Here is a 9,675-nt window from a genome sequence, read left to right on the forward strand (position 1 = left end):
CGGGACAAAGACTAGGACAGTGTGCAGTTTATGACCATGAAGCCCTTTTCTGTAGAAGTCACCTCATCCACTTCCTCCAGCAGCCATCTTCAGAGAGCCCTCATCAGAAGGACTCACAGCTTTCATCTCATTTCCTGCCCATAAAATTAATAGAATTCTAGAGCAGGGAAGAACATCAGTGGTTGCTTTACAGAGGAGCAGAGACTCCAGGAGGTCAGTGACTTGCCCAAGCTCTCATACCTGGGCCGAGTAGCAGAACTCAGATGTTAAGTAGGCCATCTGCTCCCGGCCTTGTGCTCCTCTATGTCCTGTGCAACTTCCTTTCAGGTATAGAGTGGAACTGACGCTGACCGGTCCTTAGTGTCTCTGCTACGCATTCTGGATGGCAAACCTGTCCTCCATTTCAACCACGCCTCTTAACCCATTGCTCAGAGTTGTCATGGAAGGGACTTTTCAGAGAACCTGCCTTTGCTGGTGTCCTGAAATGATCTGCATGCAAGGACCCAGGGACGGACTGCCTTAAATCATGTATCTAAAAGTAGCCAGTGGTAGGGGGCAGGCTTCTCACGCTCCTTGCCATCCTGTGAAGCTCCCTTTACAATGCAGAAAGTACACAGAACAGTGTCAATGCCAAGCCTCTCACAGTAGACCATAGCAGAGCTGAAGAGGTGAAAGTGAAGGTCATAATTTTTCTGTGAGTAACAGAAAAGCAGAAAAGCAAACTAACCCCAAAGGATTTTAAGAGGGAAAAAAAATGGAAGAAAACAAGAGAGAAGAGGATAGTGTGTGTGGGGGGGGGTGGGGGGGGAGAGAGAGAGAGAGAGAGAGAGAGAAAGCTTTCTTGTTTGAGACTGAAATCACACAGCGGGGAATTTCCCAGTCGCAGGTTGGGGTGATTCCACTGCATAGCATGTGTGGTCTTACATCACCAAGGCAGTGTTCCAGACCCCTTGGGGGAAAACATATCTCTTTAGAGTAGGTTCACTTCGTAACTGGGTATTGCTGTTCGCCCTTCATGCCGTAGTATTGCAATCTACTGATAAGGACACTAGAGGATATTTGGCTCTTCTAGGGAGGCAGGAGTTCCTGGAGCAGTCCCGTGGATGTTTTAATAACTAGCCACTATGGATCTCCTGCTCTGAAAAATCAGGATAATGGGAGATAGGCGAGACCTTGAATAACTCTTCACTGTGTACCTAACCCACCTCTCGATGATACTCAGAGAAGGGAGTCCTGGGGAAACAAGGGGACTTTCAGTCTGAGGTTCAATGTCAGTATGAAAATGACTTCATTTTGTTGAATTGGATATTTTGTTTGTTTATCTTTTAAGTAGTGGCTGCTCTGCTCACATGATTAATCCAACTCGATTAAACTCCCTTCTGGTCACTCATGAGTTCTTCCTCTCCCTGTGCTGCTCCACAGCAGCTGGTGAAGGGACCTGACTCTCATGTAGGGAAATACAAGGTGAAAGATTTGTGGCCTGGCAAGGCAATCTCTGAATTCCTCAGTGGATCTAAAAAAATGAATTCAAGCCCAAACCCAAGAGCTGAGTGTGCAGGTAAAAAGGCTCCGGTGCCGTGTTTGAAACCATTCCTAGAACTCCCCAACCCCCACCTTGTAGCAGCCTCAATTCTGAAGCCTCCTCCTCCTCACTCCAGGTATCCTTCCTGCCAGTGGCCCAGCCTCATTTGCCCAATCCCTGCCCTGCACTCCAACAACACCTAAAGCCCCCTCTACAATGCCCCACTTTCTTTTATGCTATTTTGTTATGGGCGACTCTTTGCTTCCCAAACACACTGAAGGGCGTTGATTGTAGACCCCTGGTCCCATACACCTTCATTTCCCAAAATCCTCTATATGGTTCCCGGGCACCTAGTCAACCCTCTTAACAAGTGATGGGTGCTTGATTGGTTAGTCAGTCGGTTAATGAAGACGGCCCTATGAAGGACTATGTAAGTCAGCCTTCCCTCTTTGAGTAACGCCTATCATGAAAAATGTGAAGCCCCAAATTTCAGATCATCATAACTTAACATTCATGAGAGGTTTTTGCTAGTTCCCATCAAAGTGGTGAGGGAGTGCTGCAGGCAAACAGTCGGAGAGTGTATCCAGTCTCCTGGGATCCAAGACAGGGAAGACCTTTTTCTTTCTGTTCAGATGGGGTAGTTGCAATGTCCTGCCCATCCCAAAGAACCTGAGTGCAGACTTGGAGAGGGGAGGTGCTCTCCTCTGGCCCTAACACAGTACTCAGAATCAGATTTCGGGCTTTGCAGTCAGACTGGCCTGAGATGGAGTCCACACAGGGGCCCAGAAGGAAACAGGGTCATGTGAGCATGGTTGAAAGTGGAAGTCCTGTGGGTGGTAAGATCCATTCTTGATCTGTGTTCTTCTAAAGGTGTGGCCCATTCCACTCTCCCTTGTCCATCTCACACTCACAAACACTAAACAGACTCCTAGAAAGTCCTCTCCAAGTTTTCCTCATTAAAAAAATAATAATAATAACAAAATGCCAAGTTCCTGGTCCCCACATTCTTCTGCTGTCTGCCTCATTTGCCAAGCTGGGTCCCCATCCTGTAACTGTCATTCTCTTCCCAGGAAAGTGCTGCCTCCACTCTCTGCCTCAAGCTCCTGGCTCATCACTGTCCCTCCTCCCCACCCTTGCCTTTTCTTTGCTAGAAGTACAGGGACCCAGTGGGAGAATCACACTCCTTCCTGCCAGCATCCTGAGGAAATAGGCTAAGATTTACCTACTGGGCTCCACAGAAAAGGAAAGTGGCCCATGAAAGGCAAAGAGGCTTTTGAGAAAGAAAGCTGTTAATCAAACACAGATATCAAGAATATTAGCAAAAGGACTAGAGAAAATTGCTATCAAAGTAAACTGCTTTTTGTACAAATGTTCCCTTTATTTGGGTTTTCCCCAGTGTGCCATTTTTTTCTTTAAGGCTTGGCGAACAGATGCGGTTTTGAAAATGTTGATTAACTTATCCTTTTTTTCCTACCTCTTCCCACTCACCCAAACTGCTGGGAGCAGCCAAAAGCCCAGTCAAGCCTCTACTATGTTCTTATTCACCTTAAGTAGCCTTTCATCTCCATGTGCAGAAATCTCAGCCACATCTAGGCAGTCAATTTCATAGAGCCTCAGAAATAGACCGATCCTTGGGATGTCATCTCATCCGGTCCTCTGCCTCCAGAGACAAAAGGTTGTGATCTCCTGGGGGGGAAATGTTCTCATAGTCTTATCATCCTTTCACCCTTTTTCCTTTAAGATCCATGCCACATCCACCCCTTTCTGGCCCATCATCAATAGTGTCCTAAGAGTTCTCCCCTGAAGGTGTGAGATGGAGCAAAGTGACATTCTAACCTCCAAGAATTTGTCACGTCCTTGGCAGAGACCAAATCCCTAAAAGCAAGAACAGGAGTTGGCCCAAAAGTCACTGGCAGGAGCCCTGCAGTTTGCGTCCTAGGCTGATTCATGTATTCTTCTCCAGTGTTCTGCATCGTTTAACCATGAAAGTGTTAAGACATAGGAGCATCCCATCGAAACGGTTAATTGTTGGAACTGTGATGGTTTTCTTCCATGTTTGTTTTTTTTCATAAGTTTAAAAAAAAGCCCCGGCTTGACTTTCACAAGCTTGACTTCATCCCCGGTGACAGACACCACCTGCTTCTTGTTGAGTCACGTTCACGTCTTCATTCCAAACAGCCTTCTTTGCAGGGACCTGGAGAATAAGGCAGGGGACGGGCACTGAGGTGGGCAAGCTGGCGTGGACTGCAGGTGCCAGGACTGCAGGCTATAAACATGCCAGGAGACAGCTGAATTGATTGAAGATCAGTGCCACGTGGCATCGATCCTTTGAAGTAGCGTCTTGGCACGTTTTTTGCATCCCTTCCTAGCGACCAAAAGGATAAGAATGTGTTTTAGCACTTTGGCCAGGAATGAGGAAGACTTCTAACACGATTACAACCAGGAAAAGACTAAATTCCCTGTGTGGCCGTGAGGGATGGATCCTCAGTCTGGGTTATGGTCAAGTAGATCTTCCCTGAGACGTTTGCTGATGAGGGAGAAGGTCAGCCTGGTCTGAAGGTCATTTTTTCCCCTCTTCTTTGATACTTTAGCTGTTTGGTATTTTAGTTTTATTTTAATCCTTGATTTTTGGATATCAATTGATACTGCTGACTTCAAGGTTGTCCACCTGACTTTGGGTTGAATAAAACTCCTAACAGGCCACATACGTTCACTTGGTGCCATTTTGCTGACCACTGGGACAGGTATAATTAACTTGTGAGATTGGAAGAAAGGATATGACCCTGCTCTTTACCACATTATTTGATTCTCTTTTTTAATGTTTTACCATTTTAGACAGGTAATTATCATTGGCTCTGATTCTGTAAGATGGACAGCATGGTGAATAGAGAGACCTGAATTATCCCCTTCCCAAAAAATTAGTATAAAAAAATATAAAATAGACAGTGATAATACTGGAGAAAATCCAGAGTAAATTAACTCAGCTCTATTCAAGCCTGGGCTGGTCAGATTGGATGCCCATGTTTGATCTATTCTAAACTGTGAAGAAAGCCAATGAGAAAAATAGATGGGGAAGGAAAGATGAGAGATATTTGCACAGATATGTGAAGGTGAATAGGCCTTATGACATTCTTTCCAGTTCTGCATCTACATTGAAACATATAACGATGAAACATGACTTCCTTAAATTACCATTCATTTATTTGAAATCCAAAGGAGAAAGACTCTTGTACTTGGTGTCCACTTAGATGCACGCATATGAGGAAGAGTACCACGTTACACTAAACAACCATCACAGACAGTAACGGCAACTGATGACGGACATCTGATGTCATTGAATTTGCCTTAGATAGAACTCCGACCTATATCGGTAATGAACGACAGTCATTATAAAGACACAAGTGAGGATTTACTTGGCACTAAAGACCTTTTTTATTGTCTCCACTTTTCTAGTTGTTGTTGGAAGTAAAGACAAATCATTTGAAGGGGAAAGTCTCCAGTAAAATACCTATTAAATGATCTCAAAGCAGATGTGATGCTTTAACTGTCCACCACACTGGGGAGTCGTTCTCAGGAAGGTTGCATCTCTGCCTTTTAGCCATGGTAATAGAACTTGTTATAACTCGATTTGTTTGTTTTCTTTTTCATTATAGTGGACATCCCAGAAATACACGGGAGAGAGGGCTATGAAGATGAAATTGATGGTGAGTATTGCTATGATTTAGCAGATAATCATGAAATTCAAGTTTGGTTATAAAGATGTCAACAAAAATAATGCCCAGGGTATTGGAGAGCCAGAATTTAGAACTACCAGTCAGAAATATAAGTGAAAAGAATCCAGAGAGGAATGAAAAAACCATCAGTTGTTCTGTCAAGGTCAAATTTAGAGATTTAGAAAGTTTATTGAGTTTCCTCTGCCTAATCTGAAACAGGTTCCCTCCTTTGGGCAACGTTTAACATTAAGGGACTTCAAATCTGGATAAACCCTTTAGAAGTAAAAACCAGGCTCCTCTATACAAGTCACTACTTGAATCCGTTGACCTCCTTGCAAAAAGGGCCTGAGCAAATGAGTGTAAACGTGAATATTCTCCCAGACCTGCTGTGGTTTCCAGTTCCCTGGCTTGTAGGAACCGTTATCACGCTATCCAAGACTCCCAGTTGAGGCTTACTGCAAGATTTAGGTTTCTTTTTCACACTGCCCCATCTTATATTTTCATATTTATTCTAAGCTCTATTTTCCCACCTCAAATATACACACTTCAAGAAGCTAGCACACAAGAGTCCTGACTGGAGGTCCACTGAGCCAACATGTAGATGTAATTTTTTCCCTCGACTCAGAGCAACATAGGTCTCTCTGGCCTTCTCTGGCTGCCAGAGTTGATCTCCGAGAGAGATCACTAAAGTTCCCCTCAAAGAACAGCTTTAGACCAAGATTGATGCATTTAAGAAGAGCAGTTTATAGAGCAGCTGCTTTTAACCTGACCTTAATCAAACACTTCAAGTGTAGTTATAGAAACAGAATGACTAACCCAAACAGCACCTTGTTAACTGAGTGCAGAGCTCCCTGGAAAAGCCTTGTCTAACACTCCTTTTATGGGCAAAGCAGCGCAACGGGCCTCCACAGACAGGCTGCAATGCGTAGACCAAGCAGCAGAAGCATTGAGACGTGTGGAAAGAGCAAGGAATGAGGAGGCAGGAAGCCTGATTTCTAGTCCTAGTATAACTGCTTGTTAAATTCCGGAACCTTGAGGGAGTACCTAGTCACCTAATTTCTTAAAACCTCAGTTTCCTTATCTATTAAAAAAATTATATTATCACCCTGCTTTCTTCGTGGAATTATTAGGGAATCCCACAAAAGGAGCCATCGATGTGATCATGCCTTGGTGACACTATAGAAATATATTAATTTTCTGTGGCTGCCTAACAAAGTACCACAATTTGGGGGCTTACGCAACAGAAATGTATTTTCTCGCTGTTCTGGAGGCTGGAAATCCCAGATCAAGGTGTCAACAGGATTGGTTCCTTCCGAGGGCTGTGAGGGACAAATCTATTACAAGCCTTTCTCCTTGGCTTGTAAATGGCCATCCCCATGTCCACGTGACAATTTCCCATCTGTGTCTGTCTCCAAATTTCCCCTTTTTATAAGAACACCAGTCACGGTGAGTTAGGGCTCACCGTAATGAACTCATTTTACCTTGATTCCCTCTGTAAAGATCCTATCTCCAAATAAGGTCCCATTCTGAGGTCCTGGGGATTAGGCCTTCAACATATGCATCTGGGAAGTTGACATAATTCAACCCAGTAGTAAGGGAAGATGTATGTCAAGTGAGGTCTGGTGGCTCATAAAAACATCTCCTGCTTGGGTGGCAGGGAATGCTAACTTGAGAACCTCTTCTTGTGCAAATAGTCTCAGTGTGTCCTTTGGTTTAACTTGAAAGCAGTAGAAAATGAGGGATGAGGAGACAAAGCAAGAAGGGTGCCCAGAACATAGGGACATTCCAGGTGCTCCAAAGGCACCCTGAAGAGTCTGTTAAAATCTGAGCTTACCTACCATGGGTCAAATTATTTAAGTTTCCAGTACTCAGACCACACTTCCTATGTGCTAGACACTGAGCACTTTACAAATATGAATTCATTTAATCCTCCTGACAACCTAGTGAGGTCGATTTTATTAGTATCTCCATTTTACTGATGAGAGAACTGAGGCAAAGAGAGGTTAAATAACTTACGCAAAGTTGCACAGCTCGGATGCGACAGGGCTGGGCTTTGAAGCCAAGCAGTGTAAATCCTGGCATCCACCCGCTTACCCCCCTATTCTGAAGAACCTCTGAACTGGTCTGGGGAGGCTCCGTTATCTCACCGTGAAAGAAACAGTGCCGCAGTCTCTCCTGTGCTTTCTGTCACAGATACGTACGAGGTGGACTGGAACAACTCTTCTTCCCCGACCTCAGGGGCCAGTGCCCCTTCGGCCGACAAAGAAAAGAGCTGGCTCTACACGCTGGATCCCATCCTCATCACCATCATCGCCATGAGCTCGCTGGGCGTCCTGCTGGGGGCCACGTGTGCGGGGCTCCTGCTCTACTGCACCTGTTCCTACTCAGGCCTCAGCTCCCGCAGCTGCACCACGCTGGAGAACTACAACTTCGAGCTGTATGATGGCCTCAAGCACAAGGTCAAGATGAACCACCAGAAGTGCTGTTCAGAGGCATGACGGATTGCACCCACATCACATCTGACATTTCATTCCAGCAGAAGGGGCTAGTGAAGATTACAGTTTTTTTCCTTTGGAAACTGAATGCCATAATCTTGATCAAACTGATCCAGAATACCGAAGGTGTGGACACGCTAGACAGGCGAGTAAAGAGGAGGGGAGATACAGGCGCACGGGGGGGTTATGACCCACCTAGCACCTCGGTGGCTGAGTCATTGCTGGGACAAAGACGGGAGCTCATCTCTTTGGGGTCAGAGTTCTATTTCGTTTGTAAGTTTATTATTATTCTATTGTATTTCTTTGGTCTGTGAGCAACTCAAAGAGGCAGAAGAGAAGGACATTTCCAGCATAGAGGTAGAGCGGCGATCATTAGTCTCAGCTTTCTCTGTCCAATCTACACTTGAAAAGCAAAGGGTCTTTTCAGACTTTGCATCTTTAGGAAAAAACTCAAAAAAGAAAAAGAAAAGAAAGAAAGCTGTCCAGCTTATCCTGTCCTCTGATCCTCTCGTGACTCACGGGATTTGCTGTGGTGTAGGTTCTGCCTGCCAACCCTACTACAATCGGCCTCTTCCAGCCCTAGCATTTAAGTAGGATGTTGTTGCCTTTAACTTTTTTTATCCAGGGGAAAATTGCCATTTTAGGGTCAGCATGAACAGCTATTTCTTATATGTGATTTAAAACAAACCAGAAAGGAAACGTCACACATCAAAATCCATAGAAGCACCTCCATGTTAGAAGCGGACAGGCCTTAACATGCTTTGTGAATAGGAGCCATTCAGACCAGAATTTGAGGCTGTGAGGCTACCCTGGGGGGGCCTCTGGTGGTGGTTTGGTTTTGGTTTTTTTCCCCTCTGCCTTGTTCTTCTAAAACATACACATATACACACGTGCACATACACACACATGCACGCACACATATTTGTCCGTCCTCTAAGCCCCGGGAATAGCATTGTTGGATATTCTCAGAGACGGGGTGGGAAAATATAGGCTCTTACTGTGTGTTCTCCGTCCGTGAGATGTAACTGGTGAGCACTGGAAGGAAAGGAGAACCGTGGAGAGGGAAAAAGAAGTCCACTCTCTGACCGGGTGATGACAAAGCCTGAGCAGACTGCATGGAGACATTTTGATGAATTCGTCTCTCTGACAGGCTGGTAAACATTGATTTCTCCTTAGCCTTACAGCCACCACCTCAACCTTTCAGGAGAGTCAGTCCCAGGATGTATGCAAGTCTAACCAGAAGTCTGCAAACACTGTGGGCCAAAATGCTAACAACACTGCTGCAACCCCAGAGAGACCTGTGTTCACACACACACACACACACACACACACCAATTTATGATGTGTTTTTTATTAAGTGCCTTGAAAACAATGTGCTTTCCCTCTATGTAGAAATCAGTGAATATCATACAAGTTAAGGCATTCCTCCTTCCCTAATCCCAATGGCTCCCATCCCAGCTCCCTCACCTCACCGCTGATCCTACCAATGGAATGAGCCCTGCTTCCCGAGCGGTAGTCACATCCCTAGATGACTCTCTACGGCTCTAGAAGGGGAGGCATCTGGAGTAGAATGAAACTGTGTGAAGGATAAGATTGTCCACGTCGAGATCCAAATCTGACTTTGCAGTAATGCCTAAGGATTGCCTGTGTGCTGGAAAATCCATTTGAAACCCAACCAGTGTGCCCAGCCTATTGCATATCAGTAGTAGACTGTCTGACCATTTTTGCTGCTATGGTCACCCCCGATTTCATTTGTCTCGTACCCAGGTGAAAGGGGAAGGGTGAATGGGACTGGCAGGTTCCTTTAAATGGTAACTTATGGAAATGCTAGTTCAAATGGTAATGTCACAGTGTTTTGTATGCAGAGAGGGAGAGTTCATACCGACAGCTATTTATTCATATGTGTGTGTGTCTTTGCTGCCTTTGAGTTCTCTGTATCTACTGT

The 9,675-nt window shown here is 45.1% G+C and overlaps 1 protein-coding gene across 2 annotated transcripts in view; it reads left to right on the forward strand.

The window, feature by feature from the left end:
- Positions 1-8,208, forward strand: part of NRP2 (neuropilin 2) — a 112,267-nt gene extending 104,059 nt beyond the window's left edge. For both annotated transcript variants that reach the window (XM_019726888.2, XM_019726887.2), the window contains exons 16-17: positions 5,176-5,226; positions 7,429-8,208. In XM_019726888.2, the coding sequence (XP_019582447.2) occupies positions 5,176-5,226; positions 7,429-7,733 (356 nt within the window). In that variant the 3' untranslated portion in view covers positions 7,734-8,208. The remainder of the gene's footprint in view (positions 1-5,175; positions 5,227-7,428) is intronic.
- The last annotated feature ends 1,467 nt before the right edge of the window (positions 8,209-9,675 follow it).

This window comes from Rhinolophus sinicus, linkage group LG01, assembly GCF_036562045.2.
Source record: "Rhinolophus sinicus isolate RSC01 linkage group LG01, ASM3656204v1, whole genome shotgun sequence".
Lineage (NCBI taxonomy): Eukaryota > Metazoa > Chordata > Mammalia > Chiroptera > Rhinolophidae > Rhinolophus > Rhinolophus sinicus.